The sequence below is a fragment of the Chenopodium quinoa genome, unplaced genomic scaffold (genome assembly GCF_001683475.1).
Source record: "Chenopodium quinoa cultivar QQ74 unplaced genomic scaffold, ASM168347v1, whole genome shotgun sequence".
In the NCBI taxonomy this organism is placed as follows: Eukaryota; Viridiplantae; Streptophyta; class Magnoliopsida; order Caryophyllales; family Amaranthaceae; genus Chenopodium; species Chenopodium quinoa.
This window is the reverse complement of record NW_018745170.1, coordinates 3767388-3789066: the sequence shown is the minus strand read 5'-3', so window position 1 is coordinate 3789066 and position 21679 is coordinate 3767388. Positions and strand designations below refer to the sequence as shown.

General features: G+C 34.6%; 3 protein-coding genes across 3 annotated transcripts; 1 reads left to right on the top strand and 2 right to left on the bottom strand.

Annotated features, from left to right (window-relative positions):
• Positions 1 to 885: 885 nt before the first annotated feature.
• Positions 886 to 5018, top strand: LOC110710352 (serine carboxypeptidase-like 28). Its single transcript, XM_021888639.1, has 8 exons — positions 886 to 1352; positions 2367 to 2462; positions 2599 to 2777; positions 2947 to 3195; positions 3695 to 3825; positions 4092 to 4187; positions 4429 to 4534; positions 4696 to 5018. The coding sequence occupies exons 1-8, from the start codon at positions 968 to 970 to the stop codon at positions 4849 to 4851; spliced, it is 1398 nt and encodes a 465-aa protein (XP_021744331.1). The 5' UTR covers positions 886 to 967; the 3' UTR covers positions 4852 to 5018.
• Positions 5019 to 5106: 88 nt separating this feature from the next.
• LOC110710351 (serine/threonine-protein kinase AGC1-7-like) lies at positions 5107 to 8021 on the bottom strand. The gene is made up of 3 exons (XM_021888638.1): positions 7833 to 8021; positions 6507 to 7291; positions 5107 to 6224 (listed from the first exon to the last, which is right to left on the bottom strand). The coding sequence occupies exons 1-3, from the start codon at positions 7929 to 7931 to the stop codon at positions 5330 to 5332; spliced, it is 1779 nt and encodes a 592-aa protein (XP_021744330.1). The 5' UTR covers positions 7932 to 8021; the 3' UTR covers positions 5107 to 5329.
• A 2676-nt stretch (positions 8022 to 10697) lies between these two features.
• On the bottom strand, positions 10698 to 17074 carry LOC110710180. The gene is made up of 6 exons (XM_021888444.1): positions 16619 to 17074; positions 15695 to 15748; positions 13664 to 13744; positions 12610 to 12679; positions 12436 to 12524; positions 10698 to 11066 (listed from the first exon to the last, which is right to left on the bottom strand). Exons 1-6 carry the CDS (start codon positions 16781 to 16783, stop codon positions 10932 to 10934), a joined length of 594 nt encoding a protein of 197 aa, XP_021744136.1. The 5' UTR covers positions 16784 to 17074; the 3' UTR covers positions 10698 to 10931.
• Between the last annotated feature and the right edge of the window lie 4605 nt (positions 17075 to 21679).

Genomic DNA, 21679 nt, shown 5'->3' with positions numbered 1-21679 from the left:
CCGTTCCTTTAAAATGAACGTCTTTTAATATATAGTATAGATAGATGTAGTCTTATGAGATCTTGTTAAATATGTCTTTATGATATTCAAGTTATTAATTATTGTACTTTGTAATTTGTTATTCATACATAGTTAAATAGTCAAAGTATTATTTCTACATCGATCATAATAGTCAAACAATTGCAACTAATGTGGGAGGAGGGAGTACTTTAGTTTTAGTTCATTGAGGAGGATCATATTCTAGCATAAATTTATACTTTTTTTATCCCCCCCCCTACTAGAGATGACTTATGAGTAAATTGGATCAAGTTTAGTTAGGGTTTAGTTCGTATCAATTTGGCTCAATTTTTAATCATGCAACAAATAATCAATTTGGGTTTAGATCATAATCAAGTCAATTGTGTATCTATTGCCAATTAGTTGTTAGTCCATACAAAATTTAATTAATTTCATGAGATCGATCAATTTTAAATTTAATCATCAAATTATCCAATTTCAAGTATAGTGTGAATTAAGACGAATTTGGATTGAGTTAGTTCAGCAAATTCTACTCTAATTCTTTTTCTAATATTGTAATCTAATTTCTTATTACATTTGCTACTATCATAAATTTGACGTAGATAAATGGATTTTGTAAAGAGTAAAGAATAATTAGGAGTATAGGTATGGACATATTGCCTTCTTTTCATGAATTTGTCCCTAATAATGCACCCATTTAATCAAATTAAACCCAATTCATTTGGGCAATTACATGTTAGCCCAAGTGATTGATAATTAAACAATTTAAAAACCGTCCATTACAATTAGTTAATAATGTTTTCCATTATTCAAGACACAAACTATAAATATAAGATCACAATGTAACTTGCATGTGAAGAAGACTTCTTTGCCTTTATATGACACTCTATTAATCCTTAACTTTATGCTTAAACTTCTCTTCTAAAGTCCTAACACAAACACAACCAATATGGCTTCACCCACTAGAGAACAATGTAAGATCTATTCATGTTCTCTACTCCTCATCCTTTTTTTTTCCGGTGAGGCGCTAGCAGCCCGGAGTACCCGAGATAGAGATAGGATCACCGCACTACCGGGGCAGCCGTTAGGCAAGGTGAATTTCAGCCAATATTCAGGCTATGTAACAGTGGATAAAAGGACTAATAGGTCCCTTTTTTACTGGCTAATTGAGTCACCATTAAGTGGTAAAACCAATTTGAAACCACTTGTACTTTGGCTTAATGGTGGGCCTGGTTGCTCATCTGTGGCTTATGGGGCTTCAGAAGAGGTGGGCCCATTTAGGGTCCAGCCTGATGGAAAAACACTTACTTTAAGCCCATATGCTTGGAACAAAGGTAAGTATTATTAAATGAAAACAATAAAAAATTATAATATTTCATATTATTTGTTTTGTTATATTATATATTTATATAGTTTGAAGATATGTATATTTTGTTTTTTTGTTTGGTCATTTTTGCTGATGGTGTTGTCTTTTTGTTCTTTTTCCTATTTTTTTGAATGTGAAGGTGTTTTGTTGATAATCTAGTTATATGAGTGGTTAGGTAGGGTTTTGGTGTTTCACACAAAGTGGCATTTCTTTTTCTAGTCTTCATATAATTGTGGGGAATAAGAGAATGTCACAAGTTGTGATTCATGATGAATTTTTAAAATAGAGTTTCATAGTTTATTATATACTGTAATAAAGAATACATGGTATATTTTGTATAGAAAAATGTTTTATTGATCAACTAAATTAACTAAATTCAGACGAATTTGTTTAATTTTATTTCATTATACAAGTATGTAAACAAAGACTTTATATGCCAAGTGTAGTGAATGTTGTAATAGTAAGTGAAAATAACTTAGTCTCTACTCTTAAACTCCTACTATTTTGTAATATGATTATAGTACAAGTCATCTAATATTAATGGGTTTCTTAACTATGATTCTGACGTTTGCTACAAAGTAATAGATGAATTATTGTTGTTATTATTATTATTATTACTATTTTAACTAAGATATTGTAAGTTACTATGAGGTGCAATTTTTATTGTCATATCATATTATCATCTAGTCGGTTTAATTAATGGATAAGTTGAAATTCGTGACCATTCAAAGTTGACCAGATGTGAAGTTAGTCATATTTTAATTTAACTCAAATTCAACAAGGCTTGAAACCTAAAATTATAACGACTCAAGTCGAGCTATTAGCAAAATGTTTACTCTATACTTTCTAAGAGAGTTAAATTTTATATATTTTAATTCTTACCAAGGGTTTTTTTTGAAAGGATGATGATAAAATTATAATTACCATGCGGCCATGCTAATTAAAAATCCTCCTTTTCTATCCTTATTCTCTTATTATGTAGAGGCCAATTTGCTTTTCCTTGATTCACCTGCTGGAGTTGGATTCTCTTATTCAAATTCTTCGGTTGATGTAGAAGAAATTGGTGATAGGAGAACAGGTATGTTTCCCTTACAATCCCGATTTGACAATTAAAGCTATTAGTACTGTAGTACAAATAACATGTTATCAAGTATTGCAATTAGTCATCACTAAATTAGTCTCTTACTTATAAACCTTCTAATACATATGTTCAGCTCGAGATACCTATGCATTCTTAATAAGATGGTTCAAAAAGTTCCCCGAATACAAGAACAGACCATTCTACATAGCCGGAGAAAGTTATGCAGGCCATTACATTCCCGAACTCTCCTTAATCTTAGCTCGTTTCAACAAAGGAGTTAAAAACCCTACCATAAACTTCAAAGGCTTTTTGGTAATACCTCGATCTTATTCATACATCTATGTTTGTGGGGTGAGAATCGATACCAGGATATCCTGAAATCGGGAGGGAAGCTCTAACCACTTTAGCTATCCCTCACTCTTATTATTATTATCTTCGACCTTATATTATAATATCATATTAAATATATTTAATATTGCAGCTAGGGAATCCAGTGATAGATAACTACCTAGACAATAAAGGATCATTTGAGTATTGGTTCAATCATGGGTTGATATCAGATGCAACATACAAGGCACTAAACAAGTATTGCTTGAATGACTCGATATTGTTCCCAAAGGGTGAATGTAATGGCGCACTTTTCAAGGCTTACTCGGAGTTTGGAGACATCAATCCCTATGACATTTATGGCCCTGTTTGTGATGATCTTTCCTCCCTCCACCTTCACTTTGTACGCTATATTCCTCCTTTCTCTCTCTCTCTTTTTTTAATTTTATAAAGTATCAATTAGTATCTACTTGTACAATTGTATTGATTATTCCCTACTCGCCGTATATTATTACATCTATTTCACAATATTTATATCATTTTGACTTTTTTTTTTACTTATTTTGATCACGTGTCTAGTCAAAGTAATATGTTGATAAATGTGTCCGGTCAAAATAATGCAACTGATAAATATCAGAATTGAAGTAATAATAAACAACTCGTGTTGTTTGTAACATATTTCAGCCCGATTGGGTCAAAACTCTACTCGAGCTTTGAATATGTTGAGTTGAAAACAGACTCGAATGTAAATTAATTATGTTTTTAAAACGTAACCATCTTTTAAATAGTATTTAATTAGGATTATATTACTGATTAGTCATTGGATTTATTCTCAATTTCTGTAGATTTACAAAAAGTAGATTTTAGGATATATTGACAAATAATTTGGTGAAATCATGCAGCCATTCAAGTACAAGGGGAATGATGATTGTATAGTGACATACACAATAAATTACATGAACAGACCAGAAGTACAAAAAGCTCTTCATGCTAACATCTCTGGTTCTATTCCTCATACTTGGACTGCTTGCAGGTTTGCATACCACACCAATTTAATCATAACTCTGATTTTTTTTTACTGCTTCATTCTTTTCATGCTAATTATGTAAGGGTCGATAAGTTCAGATAAAAGATCGGGTTTTCAGGTGAAAAGAACGAGGCCTAATGAACACTGGACTTTATATCAATTAGTTTCATTATATGTTTACTTGTAATAATCAGACATAAAACGCATTACTGAGTATAATCTCTGAGAGTATACAAGATGAATTTATGTGTTTTGGTTTTCATGCAATGCAGTGAAGTTGTTCGAAGCAGTTGGACTGACTCCCCGAAATCTATGCTTCCTATCTTCAAGGAACTCATAGCTGCTGGTGTTCAGATTTGGGTATTCAGGTGATTTTACTGATTTATGTATCCTTAATTTGATGTTATAAGCACTGTCATATACGGATTACTTTTGGTTAGAGTTAAAATCTGTTCTTGGGTTTAAATCGGATATGGATTAGTTTTGCCATGTCCACTTACTTGTTCTCATCGATTGGTCTATCATAAATGTAACTCTCTGCAGTATCAGAATTTACCCTTTACATACCAGGAATGCAGTTAACTGATTCTTAGAATTTTCTCCTTACAGTGGAGACACAGATGCGATTTTACCACTAACTTCAACAAGATTTTCCATCAATGCCCTTAATCTCAGTACAGTTACAGAATGGTATCCTTGGTATGACAGCGAAAAGGTCAGTGCTAACAATTTCTGTTAAATTACAGCACTACAGCAGCATATAATTGTGCAGATATTATGTTCTGTTAGTATTACTCAGACTTTCTGAAATTCTGGTTGACGATTTCTGAATATGGTTTTGACTTTCTGTTTTCTTTCCCCTTTGGAGGAAAACAGGTTGGTGGATGGAGCCAAGTATATAACGGATTAACCTACGTGACAATTAGAGGTGCAGGGCACGAGGTTCCATTGACTAGACCTCGACAAGCATTGCTTTTGTTTCAACAATTCTTAAGAAATCAGCCCATGCCCCAGATTACAATTACAGATTAAGCTTTGTGACACCATAGAGTTTGCTACAAATTTAAACTATAGTAATGTATGATAGAAAATGTATCATTTTTATTATATTGTGTGATCTTGATAGGTTAAGTAAATTGTATGATCCCATATATATGAACTCAATTATTAGTCAAGAAATGAACCAGGACTTCATGCTTTCTGTTTGTGTCAAAAAAGAATTTTTGTTAAACAAATACAATTTCCATGTTCTTTGTACAGCAAAAATAATATAGTCCTTTTTAATCTCGCTAAGCTCCTTCCTTTTGGAGTTGAACAAACTTGGGTGAATCATGTTCCCCAAGAGAAAGGCCCCTATGTACTCATGGACTCCCTTTCAATTGATTAATGCAATGCTTTGCTCGGCTTTCTTCTTCAAAAAAAAAAAAAAAAAAAAAAAAAAAAAAAAAAAAAAAAAAACACTACTATAAAGTTGGATTATGGAAAATTGTTTCATCATTTATATAGTTTATCAAAAATACTCAAAATCGATGTAGGTAGAATCGTTAGAATTGCTCTGATTGCTGTCACTCCCGGTAGAACACTCAGTAACCTTCTTCTCCATGCCAGGGGGAGGTGCTTCCTTATTAGCAAACCGCGAAAAATCTACAGGATCAGGGACATGAGGAGGGGCAGCACATCTAACAAGTGCCCAATTCACCCCTTCAAAGAAAGGATGTTGCTTGATTTCAGTAGCACCCCTTTTGTAAGCAATCCTTTTATGAGGCTCCTTAACCAAAAGTCCACGAATGAGATCGCGGGCCACATTGCTGACATTTGGGTTGTCCGGGAACCTCAAGGGTTGGCCAACGACGTTGAAGAGGGTAGCCCGGTTTCCTTGCCCTTTGAAAGGGGTGGTACCATGTAGGAGCTCATATAGGAAAATGCCAAAGGTCCACCAGTCTACAGCACTACCATGCCCCTCCCCGCGGATGATTTCAGGGGCAAGGTACTCGTGTGTACCAACAAAGGACATAGACCGGACATTGGTGGGCTCTGCCATCAACTCCGGGAGTGATCCATTTACAAACAGACCAAAATCTGATTTAGATTTTCTGTTCTTTTTGCCAGGGAGTATGCTGCGAGGGAAGAAGCTTGAGGGTTGCATACACCCCTGCACTGCCAATTCCTCGTTGAGGATCCCACCACCTCCACTTCCACCACTACCACCACCTCCATTAGACACATGAGAAGAGGAGGACTTGACAAGGGTTGGGCTGACCGAGCATCGGAGAGAAAGGTCAAAGTCTGAGAGCATGATATGACCTTCTTCCCTTACTAGCACATTCTCTGGCTTTAGGTCTCTATATACAATTCCAAGCATGTGTAGATACTCCAATGCTAATAGTACTTCTGATGCGTAAAACCTGCATTCAACATGAATTCACAATATAATTCTTAGTTCTCTTGATGGTTTTAAAACATGATTATGAACAAAGAAGTTAAGCCTAGAATGTAAGTCAAAGAAGTAAATCGAGCTAGAAAAAGTATGATTTAAGGCCACTATAACATAATGTTTTACTACCTCCGTTTCTTATTATGTGCAACAAAGGGATTTGTGTCCTTTGTTGCACATAATAAGAAACGGAGGTGGTAGAAACATAAGATCAGAAAAACTTGTTAGGAAATAGCTAGGAAAAAGTACTGACCGAGCAGCTTCCTCAGAGAAAAACTTGTTAGGCTGCTTCTGTCTGAGGGAATGAAGATTACCGCCACTGCAGAACTCCATGACCAAGCAGTAAAACTTATCGGTCTCAAAATGTGTGTACAATGTTGGCAAGAAAGGGTGATCAAGCAAGCCAAGAATCTCCCTCTCTGTCTGCGCCCTAAGCAACTTGTTCCTACTCGCGAGTGAAGCCTTATCCATGACTTTCATAGCAAAATGGGCGCAAGTCCCTCTTAAATCAACAAGATAAACACTACCAATATCTCCATACCCAAGCCTCTTAAGGAGTCTAAAATGGCTAAGTCCTAAAGGAGCCTCTCTTGCATTTACTGCGTTTATAGCATCCCATCGCACATCCCCTCCTGTATGAGGCTTTAAGGGTGCAGAACTTGTGCTCTCTATGCTGTCACTTCGGTGGTGTTGGTGATGGTTACTGCTGTTGTTGCTGCTGTAGCTGTGACTGTTGCTGTTCATACCATCTCGCCTCTGAACTATCACGTCATGATTTGTGACCGGCCTAGGGGAGGGTATGCGACGTTGGTTCCCAGCCATCGGGTTATTAGACCCTGGCTTCCATATAGGTTCCAAATGTTTTTTCTGCTCCCGGAACTTGCTTTGAGCAGGACCTGTTGGTTTAGGCATCGAGGTTGGATCCATTGAGCCTGGTTCAGGTGAACTATAACCCGAGTCCATGCTGGTTTTCGATCCCCAATCAGGACTCATCCTTTTTGCTTCATATGAATCATCTTCTGATGACGGATAACTCATCTGTTACATTGACATCATACAAATATGAATTCTTTCAGATGATCACAAACAATTTATTTTTTTTCGAAGGACAAGAAATCAAAACAAAATTGCGTTTTTTTGCTTAACAATCAAAAGAAAAATTAAAACATTACCACGTAACAAAGATTAAAACATCGTTATATAATGTACCTATATATTAAGGGTGAAGATTTTACCAAGGCAAATATCGAGGAGCAATATATTCCAACCAAGTACAAATAACTTAGCAATGAACAATTATTCTCCGAAATAAATCTCTACGAAATGTTAATCATTACGTATACAAACAATAATTGTTATAATCCCTCAGAAAAATTCATTGTTATAAACAAACCAGTTAAATTTAGAAACTTGTTATGAAGTTGAGATTTCATAGGAGTCTAACAGACAAGAATAAACTAATTCAGAACACGTATATACAATGACATAAATAGACGTGTAACAAAATATAATTAGCTAAATAATAAAAAAAAAAAAAAAAAAAAAGGCAACAACAGGTAAATGATTCAAAGACCCTAACCTCAGAAGTATCAGCCCTCTCCACAGGCTTAAACGACGTCAGCGGCGCAACACAGCAACGCTGATTGAATCCCTGGTTAGGTTTTTGTGGAAACCACATCAATAATACAGTTCAATATGAAAGAATGATATAATGTTCAATATTTTTGGTAATTGGTAACTCTATATTTCTAATGTTTAGGAAATAAAATGCAGTTTCCTAATACATTTCATACATGCTACTGATGATACATGAAGTATTTCAATGTTTACAATTGCAGGCCTGGTGCAAAACATATCCACATCCTATAAGTGTGACATTTAGGAATAGAATTTGACAAGTTCTTTTTTTGTTTGAAATATTATTGATGTGAAATCATGTTCTATTAATTTTTATTATTAAGGCATAAGAAATGAAATTGTGCTGAGCACGTAGAATGTATCTAAAACGGCCAAATAAACCTATTTTTGACCAAATCCTATCACCTACCAAGAAGTCAAGAACCAACACTATGTTTTAATGTGGGTTTGATATGATCTAAATAAAAATTGAAAATCATTGTAGTTGGGATTTTGGATTTTATAATTCTTTTGGTATTTATTTATTATTTGGACAATAAAAAAAATCTCAAAATCTAACGCCTCACAATCAGGTAGTAGCTTTACCATTTAATCGGTCATACCTTGCTCATTTGCGCAAATGAGCAAATTGATTTTGCACTTATTACCTATTTGATGAATTTGCTCAAGATGTGCAAATTAGAAAAACTAACTTAGCTGAACAAAACAAATGTGATCTATCTTTTCAAATTCAAGAAACTTTGTTTTCTCCTTTTGAATGAGCAAATATGATAATCAATTGTATAAGTAATATAAAATGTCAATAATGTGCATACGGATTTAGGGGAAAGATATATTTACATTGATAAAGGTAAAGGTAAAACATTATTAGAAGTGAGAAGATGAAAAAAAAAACGTACTTGTTTCATCATTTAGAGTATCATCCTTAAGAATTAGAGAATAGATGGTCTCAACTAGTCACCCCATTGCATTCACCTCCTAATTGACATAAAAAATTTGTCAAACAATAATTTTAAAAAAAAAAATAAAAATATAAAAAAAAACAACCTAAATATTATTTCTTCTTTCTCAAATAAAATTATCTTGAGCAAGTTAGATATGGTACTTCTTGCAAGGATATCCATCAAATTTATGAAAATGGCCTCGTTTTACACTTTCTAATAAAAAAATTATATATTCCTAACCCACACGTATCTTAATACGTGTTTAGCTGTATTACAAAAGAATACACCTGTGGGCATTCAAAACGACAAATGGCAAAATATGTGCACAAAACACATAAATACGTCACACACAGGTACATTCAAGACATATATTGGACTTGACGTGTGTATATAAGTGTGGATCATGTGCCATCAGAGCATATTATGCCCAAGGTTATGTTTACGATAGTCAGGTTGCCAACCCAAGATTATACGAGTACAATAAAGCTTAGTATTCCATATTTAGAAGAACTTTTTCTAATAGTTATAATCCAATCGTGATTATAATAACATAATTGATGTTGAAACATACCATATCATGCCAAAATCACCAAAATGAAAAACAAAAATGGGAAGTAGAATTAAAGATTATGAAGAACGAACCATTATGCAAAGGCACAAGCAAAATTCTTAGAGCTTCATATAACAAACCCAATGATTAACATCCAACTTTTGTCAACTTTGTAAGGCTCACAAACAATGAGATAAATTAAAATTTTGGTAAATGATTTGTTTTGTAGTAATTGTCAAGAAATTTGGAAGAAAAAGGAAGTGAAAAATAAATTTTCGCTTTTTCGCTTTTTTTTAAAAAAAAATAATAATAAAAGAAAGAGAGAGAAAAAAAAGAGAGAGAGAGAGAGAGAAAAGGACGTGGTGGGATGAAACAATTGTGGAAAGGAGAGGAGAATAATTTTAATTAATTTCATAATAAAAAAAAGATTAATGGATATCCGTTGAAAGCTGCCAAATAGTGGTGGGGGAATGAGAATTTGAGATTTTGTGGGATTCCCCCACCTCTATTTTAAATAATTTTTTTTTATTATTTTAATTATGATTTATGACCATATGATTAGGCATCTTTATGGATTATTATTAGTATTTTTTAATTTAACTTATAACGTGTTTTGTGTGTGGCTGATCACATCATGTGGTCGTTTGTAAAAAAATAAAGTAACTCGTATAACATTGATTGAGTAACCCTTTAACACTAATGAAATACCCCATGGATTATGATGGCCGGTTACACAGTTTGTCCAGTCACATATAAGAATTGTGTTTAACTTAATATTTAGACTTTTAATACATTTCAAAATTGTTTAATTGCACTCTTTCATTAATGCTTATATTGAGAATCTAAAAGGGTTCAAATTGGTATTGTTGATGTTTTTTTGTCTTTTAGAACCTTATTATTATGACTATCCACAAGTGAGTTGTTTCGTACTGAAGCAACTAGTATATTAGCCAACTATTAAAGTTGCTCTAAGCTGAGTAATTACTTACTACGAAGTAGGTACTAGTCAATGCGTGCGTGAATTATAAAACTTCTCCAAATAATAATAACAAATGTAATTTAAAAAATAAAGTCCAAATAAAAAAAAAAAAAAGTTTTATTCATCCAAACTCGAGCATTTGAAAGTGATTTTTGGATACTCAGAAACAGGGTTTTGTGTAAAGTATTTATGGAACCAGGGAGAATAATTGATATGGGAATCCATCCTCTTAGATGCTTGCCCTGCCTTGAAATGGAAACACGGGCATTCGTTAACATCTCTTTAATACTACGTATTACGAAGTAGCAAGGAACACTCATCGGAAAAATTCCATATTGTGACAAACTAACAAAGAGAAGTTTTAGCTTTCTTAGATAACAAAAAGTTTGAATTTAAAGCACATTTTTAGCGTACACAAAACGAATTGAAATGCACTGAGCTAGAGATCCCTGAAAGCTGAGACTTTACTCTTACATTTGGTTGATGGAATCTCAACTGATTTCTAATGTTACATAATTAGCAAGAGCAATAAATGAGTAGAGTACATAGAGAGAATCATTGATCCTTCTACCTCTCTTTGAGTTCCTGTTCAAACTGTAACAGCTTTTCACGCAAGGGTTGTAAGAAAGACTTCAAATCCTTGGTAATACTCTGCTTATCTTGGTGTGGCAAATCACTGCCTCCACTTATATTCACGGTAAGCTGCAAACATACATGGCAAAAGAATTGTCAGAAAATGGTTATAAACCCAGCTGAAATGGCTTCAAGTAGGGAGCACAAACATTCTCACACAGAATCAGCCATTTGACACAGAGAAGAAAATAAATAACTAAATGCTTTATTAAAAAAAAAAAAAAAAAAAAAGCCCAAAATAGAGTGCTCTAACAACAAATACTTGCTACAACCAGCAAGTTATGACATAACCACCTACACAAACTTGTTGGGACCATACTAATATAGTATCAACTTTTTTACAGCTGTTTACACTAATCGTACATTTGGATAACAATGGTACAAGGAAGGAAGAGGAGGGTAAAGGGAAGGGAAGGAGAGAGGATTTATTAGGTTTATCAAAAGAGAACGGAAAAATGGAACCCTCCCATAATTCCCTTCCCCTTTACCCATTCTATTTCCAAATAATAAACTGGATTCCTTACTCCCCTCCGTTTCTTCCAAAATCTTAATCTATATATATTTCGTATTAATTAACAAGGGTACTTTAAAATACCAAATTCCTCCAGGAGGTACCTCTAAGGCTCTAATAACTGCCATTTAAATGAAGCCAAATAGCTCATTGCCCCAACCCTGCATGAATTTCCGAAGTACTTCCACAACTATTATAAGTTATAACTATGTCAACTTCTAAGGCATCATAACATTCATAAGTAATTAAGTAGCCATAGGGCCTTGGTCTATGAACTATGAAAATTTTATAATAGTTCACATTCTAAAAAGTCTTCTGAGGAATCAATCCAAGTACTAGGTGATGGTTGTCAAGATACATTAATGGGTAAGCATTTTCTATCTTTGTCTGGAGAGCAAAACTAGAATGTTGAAGACCACCCAGAGAAAACAGGCAGATATTAGAATATAGGAGAGCATCTTCGTTGGAAAATAAGAACTGGCATATGATAATCCCATATTGAAGTCTATTGACTCCTATCATTGTGGTACATAAACTTTCTTTAGTAATTGTAGCAAGTGATGGTGTTAGACAACACTATGAAATTCAGGACTAATTAGTGATCAGCATAATACTTAAAATAGAGAAACCAAAAAACATTAGGCCCCCAAATTGTAAACTAAACCAGCACCCTTCAGCCAAAACAAATAGTTTTCATAACAAGATGGTGAGTTGGACTGCAACTGCCAATAATTGAAGTCATATAAATTTAAGAGAAAACTACCGCATAGCTAAATAAAGTTAGTATGACAGCACACCCCAAAAGAACCACCTAACACATTGCATAAACAGGCAACTATAGATTTAGTCCCTAAAAAACCTTTAGATTTGGTCAATATATCAAATTACAGTTTTAAACAAAGTTTCAATTTACTGACATACTCATACCTCCAAGTCATCTAATTCACCATATGAGAACTCTGCAATTTCCAGATATCCCTTTATCTTCTTATTCTCTCCACCAACCTGCCATTCACCTGTTCCAAGTTGTCACATGATAATCTTATTAAAGAAAAAACCTAAAAGTGGTATTCTGTGTAAAAGTGAATTCTAAATGCCAACCTTTGACATCAATGGTTAACTCGTAAGTATAGCCAACACGTTTCTTGTTACGAACCGTCACCAAGTAGGCCTGTGTATTATATATTTGACAAAACAGTTAGTTCATATTGCGGATAAAGTATGCACTGATATAAAAATTAAATATGTATATTCCAACTGCCTATGGCCTAGTGCCCAAACTTCATACTAATAAGGTATTAACATTTATCGATATTATACATTTTCTATTTCCTATTTTCCTTTAATCTACTCGAGAACTCCCTTCATCCCAGTTTATGAGCCCAAGTTGGCAGGATATGCACATTAAAAAGTCGAGACAAAGACATAAGTATAACAACCAAACCACATTTCTAGAGTAAGGACACTTGGGGTCTTAGTTTGTGAAAAAGAATTCATTAAGGCATATAAAATGTGATGGAGTTGTGGAGGTAGTACTAATAACACAACTGTGTCAGGAAATCAAATCTTCATGCATGGGTACCTGAAGACAACCACATCCAAAACGGAAGCTCCTGTTCAAGGATTCATTAATCAATAAAGTGAAGCAGCTAAAGAACAACTAATTTTAGAAGGTATATGAAACTACAGCTACAAAAGGTACTTTAAAAGAGGGTGTTGAACAATTTCAAATCCAAATCATAAGCTGAATATAGAAGCTAAATCAGAATTTTGAGAAACAAGTGTTGGATTGACATTCAAAGCCATTTTCAACCAGAATCCAAATTCAAATCCTTTGACAAAAGTTAAAACCTCAGATCAAAGTAACATCTTAATAAAGTTCTACCACTGGCATCATCATGTATATCATATTATTGTAAGTGTAAAATCCATTTTTAAAGAGCAGTTTTACAATAACATCAAATACAATTTATCCCCTATATCCAAGAGCTTTTCTCAATATTAAGTCCAGATTTTAATAGTCTAGACTTGAAAAAGAAGCCCTCCCAGAGTATTAATTATTTTAATACATAACACATGAAAATAGGCTACTTTTATTTTTATTCAATAAGATCAGCAATAATGTGGCGAAGATGTGCGCAAAGGCAATACTCACATCGCCAGAACATTTTGATACTTCACTTATTTCTGCTTTTCCATTAGTAAACTCCAGGGAACCAATAGAACTGAGCAACTCCTGCAAAATGACATAAGGAGGAGCAGTGAGCAGCTAAAGTGCAAATAAAACAAACAGATACAACTGCATGTCTATTGTCAAGCCAATTAATCACCACAAACATGTCAGTACCATATCGACAGGCACGACAGCCAAGAGCATTTTACTAGAAAAGATACACGGGATAAATCAATCAATCGATCAATCAAAGCCTTAATCTCATAAGTGGGGTCGGCTACATAAACCAAAAAGTGATTATTCCGTACAGTCATCCACAAAAATCTTCCTCTTCCATCCCTTATGATCAAATACCTCATTCTCATGCAAATCCATATGCTTCATATCCATCCTAACTCCTTCCAACCAAGTCATTTTTAGTCCCCCTCTACCTCGTTTAACCTCTCATACTCAGGATGGAAAAGGTGCCAAAGTTGTCTGAAATAACTTCAAGATTGGGAGGAAGTATAAAGCTAATTTGAAAAAGGACTCCCCTTTTATACACCAAAATTTATATTGTTTCGTTTAACTTTATTTGCTACTATCTCCGTCTTTTTGTTTGTCCATTTAAGATATTCCTTTTGAAGACAGAAAAATTGACCAAGTGCATCCATTAACATATAAGAAAATACATATTCATGTAAGATCTTGTTAGATTTCACTCGATTTGTAGTTTCAAAACATTAAAATTCAACAATTTTTTATAACACATCGCTGAAGATGATAAAGTGAAGATGTGTGCATTGAAAGGGTAAATGGAACAAACAAAAAGGAGCAAGTTGTAGAACTTATTCCAACTAAATTTGTTTAGGCTTAATTGTCTTGGGCATCTAAATGAGTTCCAAGTTATATGGGTTAATTAAGGGAACGTTAAGTTCAGAAAGTAAATATTTAGGGATCTGAGCAAGGCAGCTTTAGTAATAATATATATCTAGCGTTGTGCATTAAAAGTACATGTTTATTAAGTAAATTTGTGAATTGTGAGATACGTGCTTATTAAAGTTTGGATTCATGAGTGAATTCAGAGAATCCAGTTCAATTTCTTGTTAATATGAGATTAGGTTTTTCTTATTTCTCTTACAGCCAGTCAGCCACTTAATCTCCCCCATCTCACAACCAATTTTAAGGGTCTTCCTCAATTTTAGTGCCCTAATATTAATGGCTATTCAGAAAAGAAAAGGACAGAGCAGAGAAGGGAAAAAAAAAAAATGCATTGCAAGGCTATTTCTCTTCCTTACAGAAATGGAAACAGTACACGTTTGAAATACAAGAATGAACTTGCTTACTATTTTTTCGTATTGAATAGTTGGAATAAGTAACAAAAGGAATGTATAAACCTCGGTTTAGTTGGAAATTATGACATGGATACGATAATGATTGATTTGGGTTTGTACAGGTGAGACTGATACGGGGTGCATTGAATTCCCCAATCCCCACAAAAACCCTTTAATTTAATTATATACCCACACCTATAATTTTAATTTTTTTTTTTTTTTTTTTTTTTTTGACAAAACCTATAATTTTAATTTATTATAGCACTCAAGTTCACATTTCTAATTACATTCTAATCTAAATTGGTGAACTAGACACCACCTAAAAACACTAGAGGGAAATCACATCCTAAAAATACTTGAGCCCCAAACCCCTAACTCGAGATAGAACACTCACTGCACAGAAGGACAAGAGGTATATACATAATTTCTTAATCCATCAAAAAAAAAAAAAGCACTTAATCTACAGACCCAAGAGAAATTTCACGTCAATTTAATGTAATACGTGACCATGTTCACATAAGGAATGTAAGAAAGGGAAGGAAATAGACGATGTTGACTAGAAATAAGCCCTCTTTCTTAAAAACATCAAAATTCATACATTTATAAGATAGATGTGGCAAGTTCCAGTTCAGGGGAGGCAGGCAAATCACAAATAAACGGCCAAAGCACAAAGATTATAATTTGCTTGTGGAGAACAAACCTTAATCCTTTCAGTTGACCATTTGTTAAGGTTCTTCTCCTCCCATGTTCCAGCCTAAAACAAGGATATGAATCAAATATTAGCAAAGTTCAACAAGCATAATGTAACTAAGATAATAAAGTGCGTCAACAAAGAGGACAACTATTGCAAATTAAAATTTTTGAAAGCCAGATATGGAATCACGAGTCTATTACTTTGGCCGGCATAAATCAGCACAATAAACTCCTAAGGCTGCCTCATCAGAAAGTAGAACAAGACTACTTTTTTACACGGAAAATTACTCTACCGCAAAAGCAATATCCAACTAACAGCGTATTAGAGAATTTTTCGACACCCCAACTTAACGACTCAATCATTGAATGAGTAGCACCAGTCATTACAAATAACTCTTTGTCGCTAACAATAGGTTTGTTTTCAACAAATGCCTCCTTAGGTACATTAGTTAACAAAACACGCATACTTACAAGTTACAAGAAACCTCCATTCATTGTAATCAACCTATTACACAATTAACCTAGCAATCCAGCATAATAGTCTAAGTACAAAATTACTAGAATATTCAAGCCAATACCATCCAAACAGAGAATTTAACAATTAAAATACATCATCTCTTACTCCGATAATATCACATTAATCATAAATCATGAAAATAATTTCTAAGAAAACACATAATTGAATACCCATTCCATTTCAAATTAATTGCAACATTCACCGTGATCAAACTTTACAAACATTAACCGTATTTTGTTTCAAAAAAAAAAAAAAAAAAAAAAACATTAACCGTATGTTTACACTAACAAATACCCGTAATAAATAAAAACATATCACCTGGGATCTTATTAATTCATTGTTTAAATTCTAAATATCGACTCTTTAAAATTTTTATTACAACGCAATTAAAGATATTAATGATCAAAACGATACCGTATTCCAAACGGAACCAAGCGCTGGGGCATGAGAAGTTTGTTTGGAAACATCCTGAGGAGAAAGCATCTTAGGAACAGGCGGAGGCGCAGCATCCGACGTCGTTTCTCTCACCCAATAAGTGTAAGAAGATGTCTGCTTTTCCGACACAGCTCCACCCTCCATTGAGCAATCTCTTTCCTCTTCAACCCCAACAAATTGAAAACCCTAATTTGAAAATTACAAGAATGTGGATCAGATTTGAGGGATTTGGGGAACTGGGTATTGCAGATCTGATGAAGGAGGAGAGAGAAAAAGAGGTTAAAAAGATGGTGGAAGTTCGGGAAGTTTCAGAGAGAGTGTGCTTGTGGGGGTGACGTTAGGGATTTGATGGATTCTGGAACTTTCTTTCCTACTTGTTTGGGGAAGATTGACAGTCCAAGTTGACAGTCAACTCGAGCTTTCCAAGCTTTTACAATTGGTTGATTGGGGGCTTGGGGCCTTGGGTAGGGGTGTTAATGAGCCGAGCATGTTCGTGAATTGCTCGAGATTCGGCTGGACCAAAGCTCGGTATAGGCTCAACTTGAGCATGAGTTCGGCTTGAGATCTTAATGAGCCAAGTTTGAGCTATCTTTGGCTCGGCTTGAAAACTTGTAATTTTTTTTGTTCTTTTAAAAAAAAAATTAATCTTCATAACACTAAGGTTTTTGCTAAGTTTTGGAGCTTTCGTTGATGATTTTTTTATTGTTTATATAGAAGAACTAAAACAAAAAAGGAAAGGAAGGAAATAGTTCCACGTTGAAAAATAGAATAAGGGGATAGATATATGAGAGTTATAAAAGAAAACTTTGATTGTCTTAGAAACAATGACTATAGGCACCATTTGGGTCCTTGTTAATTGGACTAAATACTAAAATCCCTAAGCCTCAAACCGAACCGAGTCAAGTCGAGCCTCGAGCCGAATCGAGCCAAGTCAAGCCGAGCTTTTAGGAGTCTCGAGCCTTAAGGAGTATCGAGCTCGAGCCGAGCCCACCTAAGCTCGATCTCAACTAGGGATGTCAGTGGGGCGGGTCAAGTAGGAGACCCGCCCCATCCCCGCCCCAGTGGGGCGGGGATGGGTCTCGGTTTGGCGGGTGGTGGGGCGAGGATGGGGATGAAAACGATACCCGCCATGGGTGATGGGGCGGGGGTGGATTTTAAGTTGTACCCGCCCCATCCCCGCCCCGCCCCACCCGCCCCACTTCGTACCCGCCCCATCTCCACCTCATACCCACATCTATATACTTTTATATTATTTTATAAAATAATTACGCGAAGTAAATATTAATTATAATATTTGTACTACACTTATATTATAAACAAAAATGTATGTAATATTAAGAATTTTTTTTTAATATTATAATCCGTATTAATTATGTAGGATTGTGTATTTGAGACACGGAAATTTGGTGGGTCTTGGGTGGGGATTAGGCGGGTATTTGGTGGGGATTAGGCGGGGATGGATATCCAAGTGGGGGGGTGGGGCGGGGATGGTTTTGGAGTTGTACCCGCCGGGGCGGGGATGGGGATGAATATTAGACCCGCTGCGGGGATGGGGATGGGGATGGGGATGAAAATGTTAGGTGGGGATGGGGATGGGAAGGTCAACATCCGCCCCGCCCCGCCCCATTGACATCCCTAATCTCAACTTGACTCGTGTTTCACTATTCAACTTGAATTGGTTTAACTAGTTGGTTGTAAAATAAAGCTCGAAAATTTGAATACTCGAGTAGATATATTTGTCTGACATATACAGTATGGAGTACTGTGTGTTACCTAAGGTTTAAAATAGAAACTCCTTATATGCTCACATTATGATGCACGAAAACGCAATATCCCTCTATTTTGCATAGTTTGACCATTAATATATTTAATTTATAAGTTGAGACTTATTTTTTTTTTGGGAATTGGAAGTAAAATGAGACTAATTTAAAAAATTTTATACAACAACATTAAGTTATTTATATATGGAGTAATAGGTTCCGATCAGGTCCAACATAAAATTTAATTAGGTCTAATAAATTCAATCAGGTCTAATATATTATTGTAGGGAATTTTTCATCTTCGCCCGTAATACCCCCATATTTTTAAAAACCCATAAACTAACTTATTTTAATATATATATATATATACGTCAATGATTACTCTTAAAGTATCTTATATAATATATTTTAATGCTTATTTTATAAAAGAGTATTATTTACAAAGAATTTGATTTTATAATGCGAGTTGAGTCAAAATTGATGTCTTACCCCAACATCAGATTTCAATTGATAATATTTTGTTCCTGAGTCAAGTGTTGGATAATATTCCTCCTTCTTATTAGAGTTTGCTAAAAATAAATAAAGGAGAATTTACAAGAAAGAAGAGAAAAAGAATGAGAGGAATAGAAGGAAAGAAAAAGAAGGAGAGTAGTAGCAAAATAAGAAATAATCAATGGAAAATTATATAATGATAATTTGCATCATTAGTTATTTAGATATAGGCTGATTATAAATTTGTAATCAGATTATTTGTTAATTGTAAAAAATTGAGATAGAATTTGTATCACATTATTTTTGATAAATAGAAACACAATTTAAATTTGAGATTATACCATCGAATATTAGTTTATAGTTTATAAACACTTTGTGAGTTAGTCTATTATGTTATAGAGATATAATTATTGTTACCTATTTTGTTTATACACAAAAGAAAAGTAAATATTATTTTCGCTGCAAGATTATTTGTGATCTTTCCCAACAGTCTGGTATCAGAGCCGGTTACATATATACACGTTGTATAAAACAAAATGGAAGATTCGATGGTAAGCTTATCGGGAATGATTAAATTGACGTCGTCCAACTATTCTATGTGAAAGTCTCGAATGAAGGATATCCTTTATTGCAAGGATTTGTATAAACCCATCAAGGAAGAAAATAAACCGGAAAGTAAAACCGAAGATGTATGGAAATTGGAGAATCGAAAGGCAGTCGGGCTGATACGACAACATATTGATCAAAGTATTTTTCAACATGTTGCTAATGATACCAATGCCTACAAGCTTTGGAAAAAGCTTGAGTCAATGTATGAGAGGAAGACAACTTTAAATAAAGCTACATTGGTAAGAAGGTTGGTTTGTCTTCTATACAAAGAAGGTAAACATATGGCAAAACACATGAATGAATTTCAAGGCATTGTTAATCAGCTAACAAATGTTAGCATGACAATTGAAGATGAAGTCCAAGCCTTATTACTCCTTAGCTGATTACCCGATAGCTGGGAAACTCTTGTTATCTCGTTGAGCAATTCGGCTCCGAATGGTAAACTCACCCTTGACATGGTGAAAGATAGCTTGTTCAATGAAGAAGCTAGAAGGAAAGAATTTGCCTCCAGAAATAATCAAACTGAAGCACACATTGTTGAGAGTCGAGGGAGATCGATGTTTAGATGCTCCCAAAGTCAAGATAAATCGAGAGGCAGATCGAAATCTAAGAAGAGGTTCACTTGCTTTATTGTCACAAGGCAGAACATAAGCAAAGTGAATGTCGAATATGGAAGAGGGACATGCGATCAAAAAATGACAAGAGTAGTGATAATGAAGAAAAGAAAAATGTCACTGCTACAGCAGTTGGTGACGAAGTTTATTTTAAAAGTGATGACTCATGTTATAGCCTTATAAATGAAGGTTGTAGATGGGTAATTGATACAGGTGCTTCATATCATCTAACTGCAAACAAAGATTACTTCACATCGTACACTAGCGGCGATCTTGGCTTTGTGAGGATGGGAAATAATGGATCCTCCAAAATAATTGGTATTGGAGATGTTTGCTTGGAAACCAATGCAGGGTGCAAGCTAACTTTACATGATGTTAGACATGTTCCAGATATAAGGCTGAATTTGATCTCAGTTGGCAAACTTGACGATGAAGGGTATGCGAATCACTTTTCTAATGGAAAGTGGAAGTTGTCGAGAGGCTCGATAATCATTGCTCATGGAAAGAAGCAACAAACCCTTTATGTCACAAATGGGAAGCTCAACACACAATTGAATGTAGCCGAAGAATGTTCTACCGAGTTATGGCATTAGCGGCTCGGGCATATGAGTGAGAAGGGATTGCAAATCCTCACTTGAAAGAAACTTCTTCCGTTAAAGGATGTTCATTTGAAATCTTGTGTTGATTGTTTATTTGGAAAACAACACAGAGTTTCATTTCGAAGAAATCCACCATCTAGAAGACCACGTATTCTAGATTTGATTTCACACAGATGTATGTTCTATGACAGAAAAATCTCTTGGTGGGGCATCTTATTTTGTCACATTTATTGATGACCATTCCAGGAAAGTATGGGTCTATCTTTTGAAAAGTAAAGACCAAGTCCTTAATGCATTCAAGGAATTTCATGCAAAAGTAGAGAGAGAAATGAGCATGAAATTAAAATGTGTACGATCTGATAATGGTGGTGAGTATAGAGGTCCATTTGAAGAATACTGCAAGAAGTATGGGATAAAGCTTGAGAAAACTGTCCCAAAAACGCCTCAACAAAATGGCATTGCAAAAAGAATGAATCGTACGATCACTGAAAAAGTTCGTTCGATGTTATCTCACGCAAGGTTACCCAAATCATTTTGGGGGGAGGCAGTTAAAAATGCAGTTCATTTGATCAATCTTTCTCCCTCAGTTCCACTTGATGGTGAAGTTCCACAAATGATATAGTCAAGGAGAAAAGTAAATTATGAAAGTTTGAAGGTGTTTGGATGTAGAGCCTTTGTTCATATCCCGAGGGATGAGATCAAAACTTGATAGCAAGACAAAACAATGTATTTTTCTTGGCTATCCTGAAGATGAGTTTGGTTATAGGTTATGGATTCCTTCCGAAAGAAAGATTGTCAGAAGTAGAGATGTCGTCTTCTTCGAAGATCAAACCATTAAAGACATACAAAAATTAGGAAAGTCTACAACATTCCATGAAGAATTTCTTGTAATTATGAATCCAGTTCCTTCCCCGAGTGTAGTTGATAATCACGGGGGAGATGTAAACCAAGAAGATCATCCTCACA

Bases quoted from the DNA above. Each gene is read 5' to 3' on its own strand.
- LOC110710352 (XM_021888639.1), top strand. From the start codon at position 968: ATGGCTTCACCCACTAGAGAACAATGTAAGATCTATTCATGTTCTCTA. The intron at 2,778-2,946 runs GTAATACCTCGA...TTAATATTGCAG, and splicing joins TAAACTTCAAAGGCTTTTTG to CTAGGGAATCCAGTGATAGA. The intron at 3,826-4,091 runs GTTTGCATACCA...CATGCAATGCAG, and splicing joins CATACTTGGACTGCTTGCAG to TGAAGTTGTTCGAAGCAGTT.
- LOC110710351 (XM_021888638.1), bottom strand. From the start codon at position 7,931: ATGTGGTTTCCACAAAAACCTAACCAGGGATTCAATCAGCGTTGCTGT. The intron at 7,292-7,832 runs GTTAGGGTCTTT...TCAATGTAACAG, and splicing joins AGAGGGCTGATACTTCTGAG to ATGAGTTATCCGTCATCAGA. The intron at 6,225-6,506 runs GTCAGTACTTTT...TGTTGAATGCAG, and splicing joins TTCTCTGAGGAAGCTGCTCG to GTTTTACGCATCAGAAGTAC.
- LOC110710180 (XM_021888444.1), bottom strand. From the start codon at position 16,783: ATGGAGGGTGGAGCTGTGTCGGAAAAGCAGACATCTTCTTACACTTAT. The intron at 12,680-13,663 runs GTGAGTATTGCC...TATAATACACAG, and splicing joins TATCAAAATGTTCTGGCGAT to GCCTACTTGGTGACGGTTCG. The intron at 12,525-12,609 runs GTTGGCATTTAG...AACTTGGAACAG, and splicing joins GTTAACCATTGATGTCAAAG to GTGAATGGCAGGTTGGTGGA.